Here is an 18,582-nt window from a genome sequence, read left to right on the forward strand (position 1 = left end):
CCAAAAAATGGCTTTAAATAAGGAGGATGCATTTCTTATATCAGCTGACTTTGTGGACTGAGTGCCCTGGCAAGCCAGGGACCGCTCCTCTGAGGCTTCTGGAACCTTGGAGCTGACGCAGCATCTTCCAAGTTTAAGCCCTTGACCCTTCAATGCAAGAAAACTAGTTTGTAGAAAGGAAAAAAAGAGTTATGCAAAAATGGTATCATAATTGTCAGATGTTAAATAAGGGCTACATGATCTTGTCCTCACAAAGGAAGACAGAATTGTCTTTTAATCCCCTTCTGAACTTTATTCAAAAGAAAGCCATGGCTTTAATTTAGGAAGCCATTTCTAATTGACGTGCTTTTTCCATGAAATTCCGCTTAAAAGGCATCATGAAGTCTTCAAAGTCCACCTCGTAAGTAAAACGCTCACGACGCAATTCCCGCTTTCTTATTAGATCTTCTGTTGTAGCTTCAGGAGTCCAAATCTGGAAAACAAAGTTAATTAAGGTTCGGTATGTCCTAATTAACAGATAATGCCCATACATTCCTGTATGAAACATTCTGAAAGAACACTGGGTTTTTCAAGATCAAAATTGAATACCAGATGGTCTAATTCTTGATTATTTAGTTGATTGGTTATATTGACAGGGAGTTCTTTTATACCAGCTCAGGTCAATTTAGATAAGGAATTTTCAAAAGTGCTTACAGGAGTTAGGTGCCTAAAGGGCATTGTCTTCTGATGGAAATTAGAAATCTATTTTTCTTACTCCAGTGCATTTGAAAACCCCCTATCCCGTTGCTCCTTTTGACAATTCTGCCCTACAATTGGGCAGTATAGTCACAAAATATCTCCCAGATGTTGTAAAGTATGAAAGAGCTCATTGAAACGTTCTTCTCATTCCCCTACCTAGAAGAACTAGTACCTTTCCCAGAATTTTCTACATACAGTTGGAGAGTTTCCTTGTGAAACATGCAAGCATCATTAGTAGCTACAGTAAAGAACATTCCATGGGCTTTCCCCAGCAATGGCACAGGAAAGAAGACCGAATGCCAGTCATTAGATGGATGAGGCTTTCTTCAAACAGCTAGTGGAAGTTTCTCGATCACAGGCCCAGGTTCTCATGCGGGACTTCAATCACCCTGACATCTGCTGAGAGGGCAATATAACAGTTCACTGGCAGTCCAGGAAGTTTTTGGAGAGTGTTGGGGACAATTTCCAGGAGCAGGTTTTGGAGAGGCCAAATAGGGACCATGCTGTTCTTGATCTGCTGCTCACAAACAGGGAAAAACTGGTGGGAGATGTACTAGTGCAGCGATTCCCAAACTCTGACAGATTGCATACCACCAGTTTAAAACAATACAACCTTAAATACCACCAGCACTTAAGGTGGTGTATGTGTGCATGCATGTGTGTGTGTGGTGGAGTGTGTGTGTGTGTGTGGGGGGGAAGGTTGGGGGATGTGGTTGTGTGTGTGTATAGTAAGGTGTGGGAGGGGTTGTGAGGGGGTATGGCTGTGTGTGTGTGGGAGCATAGGGTATGTTGGGGGTTGTGTATATGTGGGGAGTTGTGGAGGCAGGTTGTGTGAGTGTGTGGGGTTTATGAGTGTAATGGGGGGGCCCTCTCTGGGCCAATTTGCCTTTGGCCTGCCCACCTGTTCCTGGCCAACTGCCCGCCTTCTCACCCAACACACCTTGATATTAATTAATTAATTAATTGTTGTTAATTAACTGGGAGGCCGCCCATTTCCTTGCCCCGGGGCCAAGGGGTTGTATCTGCGGCTCCGTACCTCCCCTACACCGCAAGCCATGTCTCACAGATGGCATCCAGCTGTTACTCTCACCAGCCCCACACTGGGCCCCTTCAAGATCCCTCCATTCAGGCAGCCTACCCCACCTTCATTCAGGCTATCTAGCTCCCTGAAACTATTTTCCCCTCTAGGGTATGGTCCCGCCGGGACCTCTGGCCATCACCTCCAAGGCCAGTTGGAAACCCCAGGGCCTCCTAGCTTGGGGGTCCCTCGCAGTGGGCCCCTGGCCCTTTTGACCTTCTTGGTGCTGGTCCTGGCCCCACCATTAACCAGTCGAGGGTACTTTCTCAATCAGTCTGAGTCTATAGCCCAGCTCTATCTCTGGGGCCTTCTGGCCCTATTAGCAGGTGACCCACCCGGTTGTGGGGCCTAGGGGTTAAGGCACTCCGACCTACCTTTCACCGGGGTGGTAACAGGCCTGGCATTTCCTGGGGGCTCCCACGCCACTGAGAGCCCCACCAAGCCACCCACTCCCTGCCAGGTGCAGTTTTAGGTCATGCCCAGGACCAGGAGCCTCCTGACCATCCCCTACAACTCTAGCCCTTACCTCCAGGATGTTCCATGAAGCCTCCAGCCAACAGCAAAATGTCCTGTTTACATGGGCAGCCAGAGCTCTAAAATGGCTGCCACAATTAAATACCTGCTGACTGCTTGGCCCCAGGTCTTAAAGTGGCAGGCACAAACAGTGTCCTGCCACAGTGGGGTATGAGGGAGGAGGGGGGGGGGTGTGGGGACTCCTTGCACTCCCCACCATAGAGCAGTGGCAGGCAGGGGTGCTCAGGGTACTCAGGGCTCAGGTGCCCAGCAGGGCATGGCTCCAGCCAGCGCTGCACATTGCAGTGAGAGGAGCATCCTCCACTGGGCAGTCTGTATCGCTAGCACTCCCTTCACTTGATGGACACAGGAGAGAAGCCCCATGCACTGGAGCCGACTGCCTTCCCCACTCCCCAGGGGAAGATGCCTGCATCTTCCCTCCTGTGCCACACAGCCCCACTGGGGAAGACAGTCTGGTCCAGCACATTTGCCGGGCATGGAAGGGGCTTCTCTTCCATGCCTGGCAAGTGTGAGAGCTACACGTGCATGTGGGGATCACCAGTGATGCTGACAGCCCAGCAGAGGCTGCACCCCTCACTGCAATGTGCAGTGCTGGCTGGAACCATGCCCCACAGGGCACCTGTGCTGGGCACAAGTGCCCTGAGTGCCCTCATCTAATGCTGCCACTCCTACTGCCTGCCAGGGCTGCACACCATGAGGGAAGTGTGGGCACATCCCCACACACCTCACCTTCCCTCATACCCACCGGGTACAGGCTCTGCACTGCTGCCATCCTCAGCCCCAAGCCACGTGCTTCCGCTCAGCTGCAGCCCTGCCCTGCTGCTTCCCTGTCTGCTGTCCAGAGCCAGCAGGAGACCAGGGAAGCAGAGCAGGACCCCAGGGGCTGCAGCACCAGCAGCTCCACCCGGAAGCTGTGTATTGGTGGAGCTTGGCCCTTCTGCCCATGAGGGTGGGAGCAAGGTGCAATAGGGTATGTTGGGGGGCATATACATGGGCACCTCACTCTGACCCTCATGGGCAGAAGTTCTGGGTGGGGCATGCATACCACTGACAAATTGTCTGCATACCACTAGTAGCATGCGTACTACAGATTGGGAACCACTGTAGTAGTGGATGGCAATTAGGGCAGCAGCAACCATGAGATGATTAGGTTCATGATCCTGAGGAAAGGAAGGAAGGAGAGAAGCACAGTAATGACCCTGGTCTTCAGAAAAGCAGACTCTGACTCACTCAAGGAACCGATAGGCAGAATCCCCTAGGAGGCCAGTCTGAAGTGGAAAGGAGAACAGGAGAGCTGGTTGTATTTTAAAGAAACCTTACTGAGCACACAGGAACAAACTAGCTTGGTGAGCAGGAAGACTAGCAAGTATGGAAGAAGACCAGCTTAGCTTAGAAGGGAACTCTTCAGTAAGTTAAAGGAAGCTTATAGGGCTGTGTGAAGCTTTGGTAGCTGATTCAATTCAGAGGAGATTCAGCCTAATTCGGTGGGCAAATTGCCGAATCTGAATCAAATCAGGATACACGTTAAAGGGTCTGAATCAATTATTAATAATGGTCACAAACTGGCAGAGGGTAGTTTTAGGCTAGATATCAGGAGGCACCACTTCACGGTCAGGGCGGCTAGGGTCTGGAACCAACTTCCAAGAGAAGTGGTGCAGGCTCCTACCCTGGGGGGTTTTAAGAGGAGGCTTGATGAACACTTTGCTGGGGTCATTTGACCCCAGTACTCTTTCCTGCCATGGCAGGGGGTCGGACTTGATGATCTGCTCAGGTCCCTTCCGACCCTAGAAACTATGAAACTATGAAGAAGCCTCTGAATTGATTCAGAGAGATTCAGAGATTCAGCCATAGACTATACAGGCAGCAGTCCTTGATGACACTGGACACAGTTGCCTCCAGCTGGTAAGTCTGTTGTGGTGGGCAGAGGGGGGACGGAACGGGCATGGGGGGGTGGGGCAGATGAACACCCCCACAGTGAGGGAGGGATTGGGGCTAGAGCTGGGACAGGTTTCCCAGTTGGGGCAAGGGGAGGGGGCACAGGACTCAGGGCAGGGGACTCCTGCCACTGTGTGCTGCATGTCTGGTTGCTGTTCTTCCAGTGGTTCCTCTGGCAGCTTTCACCACCGGTCTGAAAAGGCATGGGATAGGATGTGTGCCCCTGGATCTGTGCAGGACAGGCTGGGCCAGGCGCACTCTGGGAGGCTAGTCCCAGAGCCCACTGTCAGGCTGTGCTCTGCAGGGTGCATGGAGCCAGGGTTGTGCTCCAGATGGCTAGCCCCAGCTGCAGCCCTGAGCTCAGCCCTGGCTCTGCCTGACCCATAGAGCTCAGTGGAGTAGGGGCTGCAGGAGTGTCTGCAGCCACCCTAAAATTTCCCATAGCCCCTGCCACTAGACCCACCCTGATCTGGGTGCACGTGCCCGCCCCCATGCCCTGCTGCTGCTCGCCCAGCTGGGGTAGTGTAAGGTGAAGCCGTGGCTTGTCCTGGAGGTGCAGGGAGGCTAGAGTGGCTTCTGCTGCTGTGCTCTGCTTGTCCAAGAGGCAGTGCAGTGGCACCGTCCCACACCTCCCCTCCCTGGCTGGGTGAGTGGCAGGAGGGCATAGCTCCCACTCCCAGCGCTTTCTGTCGCCCATCCAGAGTGCAGCCCAGCCCAGCCCAGCCCACCCTGCGCATATCAGGGGGCACATGCCCACTCCCATGCCCTCCTGGACCAGCAGTGAGAGCTGCTGGAGGAGCCACCAGAAGAGCAGCTCCTGGACTGGCGGCATGCAGTGCGCAGTGACAGGAGCTCCCCTCCCTGAGTCCCATGCTCCCCCACCCCAGCTGGGCAGCTTGTCCCAGCCCCAATCCCTGCTTTGCTGTGGAGGCATTTATCTGCCCCCACCCATGCCATTTCCCTCCCCCCTCCTCTGTCCACCACAACAGACTTACCAGCTGGAGGCAGCTGTGTCCAGCAACACTGAGGACGGCTGCCTGTATCGTCTATGGCCAGATCTCCAAATTGGTGCCAAGCTCCAGATCTGAATTAGCCAAATCGAATAAGGACAGTGATTCCAATCACTGAATCAAATCACTGTCCCTCCAAACCAGCCAAATCCAAATCTGAATCTGAAGCAAATACTTGCTGCTTCTCACAGGCCTAGAAGCTTACAAGAAGTGGAGACTTGGAGAGACGACTAAAGGCCTTCCTCTGGAGGAAGGCCAAAGCTGGAGTTGCCACTAGGAAGGAATGTGAAGGGTAACAAGAAGGGTTTCTACAAGTATGTCAATAACAAGAGGAAAATCAGGGAAAGTGTGGGTTCCTCCCTGAATGGGGAGGTAACCTAGTGACAGATGATGCAGAAAAGGCTGAAGTACTCAATGCCTTTTTCACCTCAGTCTTCACAGGTGAGATCAGCTCCCAGACACTGCACGTGGCAGCACAGTTTGTGAAGGAGGTGAGCAGACAATGGCAAAAGAACAGGTTAGGGACTATTTAGAAAAGCTGGATGTATACAAGTCTATGGGGCCAGATGCAATGCATCTGAGGGTGCTGGCTAATATGTTTGCAGAGCTGCTGGCCATTGTGTTTGAAAACATGTGGTGATTGAGAGAGCTCTCACTAGGAGGGTGGTGAAGCACTGGAACAGGTTACCCAGAGAAGTTCTGGAATCCCCATCCTGGGAGGTTTTCAAGACACAGCTAGACAAAGCTTTGGCTGGGTTGATCTAGTTAGGGACGGCCCTGATTTGAGCAGGGGATTGGACTAGATGACCTCCTGAGGTTCCTTCCAACCCTAATTTTCTATGATTATATGAGCCTATGATTTAAATTGCCAAATGAATCTGGTTTACTCATCCCAAAGGATCAGAAGTGATTCACTGCATCATCATTGCAAGAGTATACTATGCACACTACTTCTTTCTTTTGAAACTGTGACTGAAGGAAGTTAGTAGGCAATAACTCCATAGGGAAGCACAGGGAAAGTACCTTTAGGAGTGATGCTTTCTTATTCTAACAAGCCTTCTCTGTCACTGTTGTGTGGCATCAAAGATGAAGTGGGTGGCAAATGCTCCTGCCAAAGTCAGTCATGGTTTCAAAATGTGTAGTCTTGTGCAATAAAGGAAGCTGCAGGTACGTACTGCAGGCAGAGCATTGTTACTGAAGGAGAAATGTCTTAAGATAAGTTTTTGAAAGAGGACTGGGATCTGATTGTTGCCTCTATAGATCAGTGGTGTCAAACAGCCTGTGGGTCAGATCTGACCTGTGGAGCCTCTCTGTCCAGCCTGCTGGGCTACCAGCAGGCCACCAGAAGTTTGGGGATGTAGCCCGTCACAAAATGCAGGACTGTTTGGCCCCACTGGCTATAGCCATCGGTGGTGAGTTTGGCTCGCTGCCACAGCTGTCTCTGAACCCTTGTTACATACCCCAGGCCATGTCCAGACATGCAGGAGCACGCACCTGCATCAACAGAAATTGCCCCTGCATCTGTGCCCAGCACCTCCTAAGTCTTCTGCCAGGAAGAACTGCAGGCTGGAGCCAGCACTGGTGCTGGCCTCAGCAGTCCTCCCCGGTGGCCTGGAGCAGCAGGAACACGGGTCAGGCAGCATGAAAGCCTGGCCAGTAGACAGGCTTCTTGGACATGCATTGTACTGCTTTTTTTTCCCCAGGGTTTTTGAGGGTTTTTTTGTTAAATTTCAACCCGCACTGCAAATCTGCAGCACAGGCCATGTTTTAATATTCCTTGTGTTCTGTTTCCAGTGCCTCAAAGAGGTTTGTGGCACCACAAACAACATGGGCCTGCATATCTGGATACAGCCCCACACTCCAACCACTGCCACACTGCCACTCCCAGACTCCTGCCACCATCAGACCTGATCCCCCATCATGAAATCTGTCACCATCTCCAGACAATCACTGCCCCCTCTGGACCCGCCACCATCACCCCAATCCCTGCCACTGCAGTGGACACACCAGCTGCCCCCATAGCTCAGTCTGGACTAGTCCCACAAGAATTCCTGTGTTCCTGATCCAACCCTAAGCCCCAGGTGAGTTTGACACTCCTGCCATAAATTTATCTGCAACTAAGAGGGTTGCCTTGGAGGGATCCCTGGTGTGTGTGTTACGTCAGGTTACAATAATTTAGCGAAGCAAGAATTGCCACACAGGATCAGAGCAGTGATTTTTTTTTTTTTCCATCCAGTAACCTGTCACTAGGAGCAGCTAGCAGCAGCTGTTTCCGAAGAAGGTATAATAAACCTTCAGATAGGCAACTGTGGGACAACATGCCAGGGAAAATTCTCTCCTAACTCCCCTCAGTGAGAAGATGGTTTATTCTCTGAAGCATATGGATTTGTATCTTTAAAACATCTTATTTAGTTTTAATATTTATTACTGTAAACATGGAACTATGATTATCTAATCCCCTCTTGGATCCTGCTAAGATCCTGACGTCAGTAAAATCTTGTGGCAGTAAATTCCACAGGCCAATCCCAATTAAAGTGTTTTTATGGTCCTTATCTAATGAGAAAAGAGACTTGGCTGTTAAAAAAAAATCCAAAAAGTTGCCTTTAGCTGGGCCTTTTCCTCAAAAGGTAAATGTGAATAATGTAAATTTATTTTCTCAATGACTTTTTAAAATATAATTGAACAACTCCTTAGGCCAGTCAAATGGCAGCCTGGCTTTTCAAGAAGCTCCCCCACCACTCTTTGTTTTCAAAGCTCTTATTCTTGCAGCCAGTCCCACAAACAGCTGTAGAAGAGATTAAAAACATGGATCTTGTCACCTTGGAATCACACTTGCACCTTGTCACACAATCATTGCTGAAATGGTAACTGTTTTTCAGAGAAAAAAACACCTTTATTTTTACTAGACTGTTGCATGTTATGATCTACTGATTGGAAGTAAAATAAAAAATGCTGGAGACATTAATTTGTACTCAGTCAGAAGAAAATGCTTTCTTTGAAACTGAGATTTCAATGAAGTCAAGATCCTCGCAGGCTCTGACAAGGGATTAGACAGTTATATGGATCCATGTTTACACTGGGCATGTGTAGCCAAAACGGGGACCCTAAATTCAAGCAGTAGGTTTTAAAAAACACTGCTTCAATTTAGGGCTGATTAAGCCCCTGTGTCATGCACACATGCCTCTGACTTACCTGCCTCTCTGGTGGGGAGGGGAGGGTGAGCTGCCAGCAGGTGGAGCAGTCCCTGGGCTGCAGAGTGGGGCTGGTGCTTCCCTCTGTGGCAGCGGTGCCCGCACCCACCCCTGCTCCCCAGGCAGTACCCACCTGCAGGCACCCTGCTCGGGGAGTCGCAGGGCGCACTGCAGCCACGGAGGGAAGCACCAAGCCCCTGTGCAGCTCAAGCATACAGGCAGTCTCTAGGGGTAAAAAAAAAAAAAGATCAGGCTTGCTGCCTTTCTTGGGCGAAGCCTGCCTTCCCGGGCTGCTGCAGGGCTTCCTGTAGAGCTGCACAGAGCCCAGTGCTTCACTCTGCAGCTGTAGGGGCAGCAAACTAAAACTCCTCCATCCTCTAGATCACCAAGGGCAGGACTGCTATAGAGTTCCTTAGAGGAGTTTTAGTTTGCTGCGCCACAAGTCATTTGAGGCACATTACGCTGAATTTCCTACAGCAGCTGGAATTAATGTGCAATACGCCACTGAGGCATGCAAACACCAACACCATTAAAGTGGTGCAAGAGCTTTTAGCCCACTTTAAAGTGTTGTGCACACACATTCACTAACACTAGATCTGGAAAATCCTGACTCCATATCATGAGAAAAGCTGAATATTTGTGATATTTCTAAATATGTTAGGCCAGGTGGTTTGTTGGTGTAAAAGGGTCCTGCTCCTATGACCTAAATCTGACTGCAGTCAAGCTGTATACATTTACACCTGCTGAGCATCTGAGCTTATTATCATCCTCATTTCAGTGTCAAAACACAGTATTATTCAGGTTCTGCTAACAGACTTACTTTTCTGGGTATATATGTGATATCAACTTTCTTAGTAGCGCCGCTGGTTATCAGTGAATTCAGATGAATAACATTGTCCATGGGGGATTCTTCCTTCTCTTCAAAAATAGATTTTTCTACAATTGGCAAAGGTATCTGTGCAACCTGAAACACAAGCAAGCATCAACTAAATAAATATATCAGGTGTTCAAACAATGGGTGCATCCTACAACATCTAGAATTTCTTTTACCCACCATCTGGGCAGAAGGGAGGGAAGGGGCATGGCCAGCCTGGAAAGCATTTTCATTACAGAATCAAGTTTTTCAAGAGAATCTATAAACATTTCCCAATAATACAAATAAGGGAAGCACTTAGTAAATTGGGATGCTGGGGAATTTACAGGAAATTTTAATGCTTGCACAAGAATCAGCTGAACTGTTTAGACTTGGTGCTTTCTCCATGTTCCACATATTTAACAAGCCCTTAACTAAAAGCATGCTGGAAGCTCAGAGACTGTAGCAGTCCCTACACCATGGAGATCGGAACCAGATTTTGGTTTTTTGCTCTAGTCACTTATCCTCTAGGTCACCAAGGGCAGGACTGCTATAGAAAAAGCCCTTTTTGCCCCAGAAGGAGTATTTGCTTTTGGTTTGTAAATACCATCCCCTGGGGCTGATTAATAAGCAGCCCTGAAAAGCTCAGGAGAGAGACCTAATTTGAAGTGCCATAAGCACAGTGAAACCATTACAGTCAGCACTTGCTGGTGAATTAGGGGACAATGATAAGGTACTCAGGGTTCTGGCAGGGCTCCAGCAAATGTGTAAGGGAACAGAACATTCAAGTAGAACAGATTCAGAGATTGAAAAATAGGACTCAATTATTTCAGTCAACATGTAAAGAGGCAGCATATGAGATAATCCACAGACCCAGTTTGAAGAAGAGAAAAAGAATCAGCAGGCCTGGCTCAATTACTAATTATCTCAATTGAAGACTTTCCAGTCGTTTCAGGAGCTTCCTGATCAGGCCAAATTATCTCAAGAAATAGCATTTCCTTTTAAGAAAACCTGGTCTTCTGTCACTCAGTCTTTACAGTACCATGCAGGGATGACTATATAGATTATGTGGGGGCCAAGGGCATTTCTTTCCCCTTCATTTCTATTCTGTAAAATATGTAGCTATTGGACTGCCAGGCAGCAGGCAGGGTAGTGAGTGACACTGTTCTAGGATAATTAATTAATTCACAGTTGCAATGGATGAACAAGTACTTTGCTATTTCAAAGTAGCAGCAGTGTCCTCACACATGGAGCTTTTCAAAGCACTAACTTTAAACAAAAGAAGTACTCTAGGCCAGTGGTTCTCAACCTTTTTTGGACTTGAAGTCCCCCCTCACTCCCAACCTGCAGCCCCCTGCTGGTGCCCATCACTCCCAACCCACAGCTCCCTCCCATGCTAGGTCCTGCTGGCCAGTCTGACCAGGCTGCAGCCCTATGCCCATTGTGGGTACAGAAATCAGGGGGAGATGGGGGCATATGTCCTCCCCCACCCTTCAACACATTGTCCATGCCCCCTCCCCTCCCAGCTTACCTGTGGGGAGCTGCTCTACACTGCTGCTTGGCTGCTATGTGCATGTGTGCCATATTGGCCTCCTCCTGCTCCTCCTAGCCTCAGGCAGCCCCTTGCAAGCTGGAACGCTGCTAGCCTTCAAAGGGAAACCTATGGTTTCCCACATTCTTCTCCTTTAAGGGAGAAAATCTGTACTTTTCTGTGAGCCTGGCAGTGGCAACAGATTCAGCCCAGGTGTGGGGTACCTCAGCTGACCTCAGAGATCATGACTGCACCAGATCTGCAGCCCCCAGGGACCCCTGAATCCTGCTTGCAGCCCCCAGGGGACTGCGGACCCCTGATTGAGAACCGCTGCTCTAGGCTATAGTCAAAAGCTACAATAAGATGTTTAGATGCCCATAGGTATGACAGTAATTATGTTCCTTCCTGGCTTTGAGTTGCCAAATCTTCTGATTGATAACAGCGCTCAGCCCAAATGATACAAGGGATCAAAGGGGTTTGTGTTCTGACTGCACAGGTGAGCAGAAAGTAAGGCTGAGCTTTTAGGTAAAGGTTTGAGCCTCTGAAGATCCAGATGCTGTTTCTGGCTCTGCCACAGCCCTCCTGTGTGACCTTGGGCAAAACACCTAACACCTTCATGCCTCAGTCTCCCCTTCTACAATACACTATTGGGTTCTTGTTACTTCATAACTGATTACTCCCACTCATGAAGTAACCTGAAGCTATTTCTGGTGCAGTGCAGATGCAGGATGTTTCCTGCAGATCCTGTTGGGACAGTTTGGCTATAGCCAAGGGATGACCACTGAGCTCTTCTTCTGTAACTTTCTACATATTTCTGAGCTCCAGGTTGCTACTCAGTCACTAAACCCACTGGAACATCTCTAGTGTTCATGCAATGCCCATCGCATCATGTTTTCTACCAATCTAATCTGCAACATTCTTATTTTGTTTTGAGTCTATTGGGTTGGAAATGTTAAAGAATTGGTAATGTTATAGGAAAAAAGGGACTTGTATTATGCCTGTAGGAAGAGAATGTGGTGTGAATACATGGTCGGACACCGGTAACTGTGAGGGGTAGGGGCACCGGAGTGAAAGTTGAGACTTTGAGCTCTTACTTGTCTTGGGGTGTTCTACACCTGCCATAAGAAGAATATGAACACAATAGCACCTAGAGGCATCTGCTTTTTCCCCAAAGAGTTTCTAATTTATATAGACAGGACAATCCCCATGGTTTGTTTTTTATAATACATGTGTGTATCTTATTTAATTTGTGTATAAAGGTAGCTGCCTTCATGCTCAATAGCAGACAAACTTGTGGCAGAGTGGGGACTGAATGCATATCTGATGCACAGGCCAGTGCCTAAACTACCAGATGAGCTACCTACTTATGATTGCTTGTAAAAGCACTTTGTAAAAGTGTCTGTACGCAAAAGTTGGGAGGGAAACTAAATGCAAATCATTTATAAACACTGGCCTATGGAAAAAAAACAAATCTCCTTCGTGATTTCTCGTTACCCTTCCCCAGGTATCATACCTCTTCTTTCACTGCTTCAGCCTCTTCAGGCTTCTGCTTGGGCTTAGGAGATGGCTGGGGTTTGCCACCTTTTTTCCCTTTTTCTACTTTGTTCTCTGCTGCCTTTGGTAGACGGTCCAGTTTCTCCTGCAGCAAGTTGATTAATCTAAAATCAGCATATGCTTTTGCAATATCCAAAGTATTCTGTCCTGTTTAACAAAAACAGTGTGAATGGTAAGAAGCAGCAGCGGTAGCTGAATTATCCAAGGAAACAGACCATCGCTCTGGTGGCTGTAACTGCATAATTCACTGCAATCTACAGAACTGTCTCACGACCTGTTAAATGCTGTTTACATATGCAACAACCTGTATGCCATCACTGGGTGCGTCTGCAGGAACAAATACCATAAATGTGATTAAGGATTGCAAAATCATACCCATAAGTTGTTTTGGGTGTTTCCAGGCCTTGCAACTTTATTAGCATGACACATGTCACTTGTATTGAACCCAGGCAGAACCTGGTCCCACAAAGTGCTGACTTCCTGAAGCTGGGGTTACTCAGCACCCCCTAAGGAAATAGCCAGTGTACTGCATGATCAGGGATTTCCACATATTCCAGTGCCTACTGGAGGACAATGGACAGTCAAAAGGTTTGTTACTCTCTTAAAGCAAGAGCATGGAACTAACAGAGCAATTTCAAATCCCTGTGAATTCATTAGGAACTATGGAGTTCAACATCCCAACCATAATAATACCCTAACCCCTGATAGCAGTCCCATGCTTTGAAAATAACTACAAACATAAATATTCTGTATTGGCAATATATACATATATATTTCAATTTATATGATAGCAGGAACACTCCTATAAACAAGGTTTTTATCACATTCCCACTGCATGTAGGAGCACAAGGAATAAAGCACAAGGAATATAGCAACAACTTTGACATTTCACATACTTATACTTTCTAGTAAGAATAAGTCACTTGAAGAATGGCAAAGCAACTGGACTCAATGACCTGTGCACAGAGCAGAACAAACACTTCAGTCCTGCAACCAAGTTGTGGGTATTATGCCTTTTAACAATTGCTCATCAAACTTTGGAATGCCTAAATTATGGCAACAAGCCCATGTAATAGCTCTTTTAAAGCCAGGATGCCTCTGGCCCAGAGAACTTTAGGCCAGTGTTACTTCCATGACATCTTTATAAGGTTTATGAATGCCTTATCTTCATTCGGCTTTCACTTCATATTGAACAATATCTAATACCACAACAAGCTAGATTTACACCAGACATGTCCTGCACTAGCCAAATACTAAACATCACCCAGCATGTAGAAGATGGATTTGAGAAAGAGATGATAACAGGTGCTGTGTTTGTAGATCTACCAGTGTGGCATACAAAACAGTCAACTACTGAAGCCTGCTGGCCAAAGTCTACAATATGACACATGACTACCACCTAGTGCAGCTTATCCAAACTCTTTTGGAGATTAGATGTTTTTACATAGAGCTGTGCAAGAAATAGAGCCACTGGGGATGACAATGAAATGGCCTCCCACAGGGTAAGGTGCTAGCACAGATCCTTTTTAACATTTATACCAATGACCATCCCATACAGAATAATAGGAGGCGTTTCATATATGTTGATGGTCTTTGCATCATGTCACAAGAGAAGTACTTTGCCACTATCAAGAACAAATTAACATGTGCACTGAGCAACCTCTCAGATTACTACAATAAGAACCAGCTTCATGCCAGGACACAGGGCTTAGCTTTTTACATATGCCATAGAGAAGCAGAAATTAAACATCATCTAGGATGGAATCCCACTGAATAATCATCTGAACCCTGTGTACCAGGGAGTTTTATTGAACTGAACACTTACTTTCAAAGCACATGTAGAGAAGACAAAAGGGAGGGTCAGAACCTGCAACAATAGACTTCCAAAGTTGGTCACCTCAAACTGGGGAGCTAGCCCAGCAACATTAAGAACCACTGCTGTTGCCTTGCGTTACTCCACTGCAAAGTATGCATGTCCAGTATGCGAATGATCAGTTCATACCAAGAAAATAGATCCCATTCTAAATGACAGCTGTCATGAAATAGCAGGATGTCTAAAGCCAATACCAAAGGATAGTCTGTACGTAATGGCTGGCATTGTGCCACCTGATATCAGAAGAACGGTACCAAGCCAAAAAGAAAGATCACAGCGGATGGAAGATCCCAGGCATCCACTATATGGTCATACAGAAGAATTAAACAGCTTAATATGCAAAAGAGTTCTGTAGCCAGTGTTGTGCCACTGGACACAATGGCTGATAGGGTGCAACTGAGGTTATGGAAGGAAAGATTACATGAAATTAGGTGCTCTGAAATGGACCTGGAATCCCAGAAAGACCTTCCAAGAGGGGCAGATCTAGACTGGCCAACATGGTGATGGCTGAATTGCCTGTGCATGCAAACTGGGTCAAAAACAAACGTGGGCACCAATGACACAGTGAGAAGCAGCCCTGGGAGGATCATGAGAGACTACAAGGCCATGGGGGTGAAGCTAAGGGACCAAAAGTCCTGAAAGAATTGGCTGAGCTTATAGCAGCGCTACTAGCCAAGTTGTTTGAAGAGTCATGGAACACAGGAGTGGTCTCAGGTGACTGGAAGAGGGCCAGTGTGGTGCCCACCTTTAAGAAAGGGAAGTGGGATGATTCTGCAAACTACAGACCAGTCAGTTTGACCTTGGTCCTGGGTAAAATCTTTGAAAAATGTGTTAAGGTGGCCATCAGTTACAAGCTGGTAACTGCTGGGGTGTTAAGAAGCAACCAGCATGGCTTTGTCAAGGGTAGATCATGCTTGATAAAGCTTGTGTCCTTCTACAACCAGGTAACTAGCCATCTGGACAAGGGACATGTAGTTGGTATAATTTACTTAGACTTCAGTAAAACCTTTGATTCTGTTTCCCATGGGCTTCTTTCAAACAAACTGGAGAGTACAGGGCTGGACCAATCTATAGTAAGGTGGGTGTACAAATGGCTTAGGGGCTTCTCCCAGAGGGCAGTATTCAATAGGATGGCCTCATCCTGGATGGCTGTCTCCAGTGTTGTTCCCCAAAGATCAGTGCTTGGACCCATGCTCTTTAATATATGTATTGACTTGGATGAAGGGGTAGAAAACTCAATGATTAAGTTTGGGGATGATACCAAGTTGTGGGAAAGCATGGGCACATCAGAGGATAGGGTAAAGACCCCGGACAACCTTGACAGACTGTATTCATGGGTGGAACAGAATCAGATGACGTTTAACAGGGAGAAGTGCAAAGTCCTTCATCTGGGTAGGAAGAACCCTCACCACAACTACATGATGGGTGGTGGTCCACTAGCTGGCACAGCATCTGAACAAGACCTGGGGGTTACAATCGACCAGAAGATGAATATGAACCATCAGTGAGATGAGGTTGCTAGAAAGACAAACAGAACTCTGGCATGTATCAGCCGATGCATGTCCAATAGAGCCAGAGAGGTGCTCCTCCTCCTCTATTCAGTGCTGGTGAGGCCTCAGCTGGATTACAGTGTCCGGTTCTGGGCATCACACTTTAAGAAGGATATGGATAAGCTAGAGGGGGTAGAAAGAAGAGCTACCCATATGGTTAAGAGCATGGAGAATAGGCCCTATAGGGAAAGACTCCGGGAACTGGGCCTTTTCAATCTGAGTAAGAGAAGGCTGAGAGGTGACTTGATAGCCACATACAAGTACACTGGGGTGAGCATCAAGATCTACTAGGGGAGCAACTCTTCAGGAAGGCACCTCAAGGGAGGATGAGGACCAATGGGAATAAGCTAATAGAGGGTAACTTCAGGCTAGATACAAGGAAAATCTTTCTTTCTATAAGAATCTGGAACACATTCCCCAGCAGAGGTGGTGTAGTCACCCCCTTTGGAGGTGATCAAGGTGGGGATGGACAGGCACCTTGTCGAGCTCATCTGAGCAGGGGACCAGACTCAATGATCTTACAGGTCCCTTCCAGTTCTGTGATCCTATGATCAAATGGGGCTATATTAATTACATGAATATATGTGAGTGCAGCAAAATGCAGACTATGGAGCACATGCTTATTTGCCAACTCCTTGGTGAGACCTGTAGGAAGGAGAACCTTGCTGCAGCAATGGAAAGAGCTCTCACTTGTGCACAATTCTGGGAAACATCTAGTTTATGACAAGGACACAAGAAGAAGAGAGAAAACTTTTCACAGTTGTGTTAAAATAAAACCCTTACACAGAACCTACACAGAAATATTAAAAAAAATATTTCCCCTTTTAGGCCAAGGAGTTGTGATTAAACAGACCACAAATGGGATGGACAGGGCCAGACTTTCAAAAGAGCTTGGCAATCTGGCATCTACATAAGTGTCACTTTCCAGCAGACCTCACTGGGGACACTATGTCCTTTGGAAAAATGACCTGCCTATACAGGGGCCTTCAAGGGAGGAACTGGGTGCTGAGCACCTTTGACAATCTGGCTCACTGTGAAATTTGTGGCTAGAGTGAGTTCTCAGTTATCCAAACACAGACTCTAGGGTTGTAAAAAGTGACAGCTGCCTACCACCGGGCACAATCCAACATCCCCATAGTGGCACACACTACAAAGACCCCCTTTTCAGCTCCTGTGTGCTTCCAATGTTCAGGCCTATAAGGCATCTTTAGAGTTACTGACCTTCAAAAGGGGAACACAGCCCTTTTCTGGCCCCTGCCAGTTTCTGTAGCAGTGTATGTGGGCCAGAGTACACAGATTCACAGAAATCTAGGGCTGGAATACCCCAGCATGCATGAATTCCCCAAACTGCATGACCTCATGAGATCATCGGGTCCAAAAGATAAGGAACCCTTCCTCCGCACCTTTCTACTGAGATCAGGATAACACCAAGTAGTTGGATTCTCATCCCATCAGCTCATTAAAGTGCCAGGTCAATTTTCTATTTTGTTTACATTGAATTAAAATTATTTTGCTTACATTGAATGAAAATTATTTTGCTGGGAGTGCTTTTTTCTGCATGACACCAACAGACTGTGGTTACTGAGAATCCCTCATAACATTGTGCAAAACCAAAGTAAAATAATAGAGCTATAATTTCTAGATAAAATGAAGTTATGGCTTCTCAACTGAGATTTGACCAATGTTAATGAATGTTCTGTGAGTTTTCTGTTGGTTCATTGGAAGCTGGTCTGTGCCTTTTAGATAGGGCAGAATATACATCTAATAAATAAATAATCTACCTCTCCATCTATCATTGCAACCAAGTAATGCTTCTGCATAAATTCAGAGAATTTCTGTTTAGTCACTTTCTCTGTTGGAGAACAACAGTCAAATGCTGAATAGGAATAAGTATTTCCCACTGATGCCACATAAATCAAGCTGAGAACAGAGTGATCATAGTGAATGACAGAATGCACACACTAGTCACAACTCAAATTCTTTTGTCTTTTGCTTCACCTGCATAGCGTTACTTCACTGTGACAGCAACTCACTACCTTCTGTATATTACGAAAGCCCCTGTCAGAGTTGTATTCCAAAGCAAACATTTTTGTTCATGTTGGGTGCATCTACACATGCATTTATTCTGGCCCAAATTTACTCTTGTGTAAACTACTCTGGAGTAAGGGTTTTTGGGCAGGCGTGTAGCCATGTGGGGATGAGGAAGCAGAGTTGTACCCAGTTCCTTGCAGCCCTACAATGGGCCCCTGCTGCCATTGGGGGAAGCTCTGGGCTCCCCTTGGGTGCTCATTTGCTGCTAGCTGCCCCACTGGCAAATTGGGGCAGGGAGCTGGGACCTACCCCACCCCTGCAGCTCTTTCCAAGCCTTATGCCTTGACCACCTGACTGGGGCATGGGGCTGGGACCTGCCCCTGACTGGAACAGATCCTGGGCTGCATGAGGAAGCCTGTATGTGCAGCCCAGAGCTGGCTGGGGACTGCCTGAAACAGGACAGTCTCCAGCCACCTCCAGCCTGCATGTATTTCCCTGTTCAGTCTGGGGCTGGCTGGGACCTGTCCCAGTCAGGGGCAGGTCCCAGCCACCTCCAGGCTGGGTGGGGAACTGTTCCCATGCAGGGAGCTGCCAGCCCCTGCTTCGCAATCGTAAATGCAATCATGGGCCGCTTGTACACATGATGGGGGCTTAGTTCCCCAAACTGAAATGGTGGATTTTTAATTGCGGTGATTAAAAACCCA

The 18,582-nt window shown here is 47.4% G+C and overlaps 1 protein-coding gene across 1 annotated transcript in view; it reads right to left on the reverse strand.

The window, feature by feature from the left end:
- Positions 1-287: 287 nt before the first annotated feature.
- Positions 288-18,582, reverse strand: part of ANKEF1 (ankyrin repeat and EF-hand domain containing 1) — a 33,376-nt gene continuing 15,081 nt past the window's right edge. The window contains exons 7-9 of the mRNA XM_090031550.1: positions 12,384-12,571; positions 9,307-9,450; positions 288-472 (exon numbers count right to left, since the gene is read on the reverse strand). Of these exons, the coding sequence (XP_089887676.1) occupies positions 320-472; positions 9,307-9,450; positions 12,384-12,571 (485 nt within the window). The 3' untranslated portion in view covers positions 288-319. The remainder of the gene's footprint in view (positions 473-9,306; positions 9,451-12,383; positions 12,572-18,582) is intronic.

The sequence above is a fragment of the Crocodylus siamensis genome, chromosome 1 (assembly GCF_052110815.1).
Source record: "Crocodylus siamensis isolate JL-2025a chromosome 1, ASM5211081v1, whole genome shotgun sequence".
NCBI lineage: Eukaryota > Metazoa > Chordata > Crocodylia > Crocodylidae > Crocodylus > Crocodylus siamensis.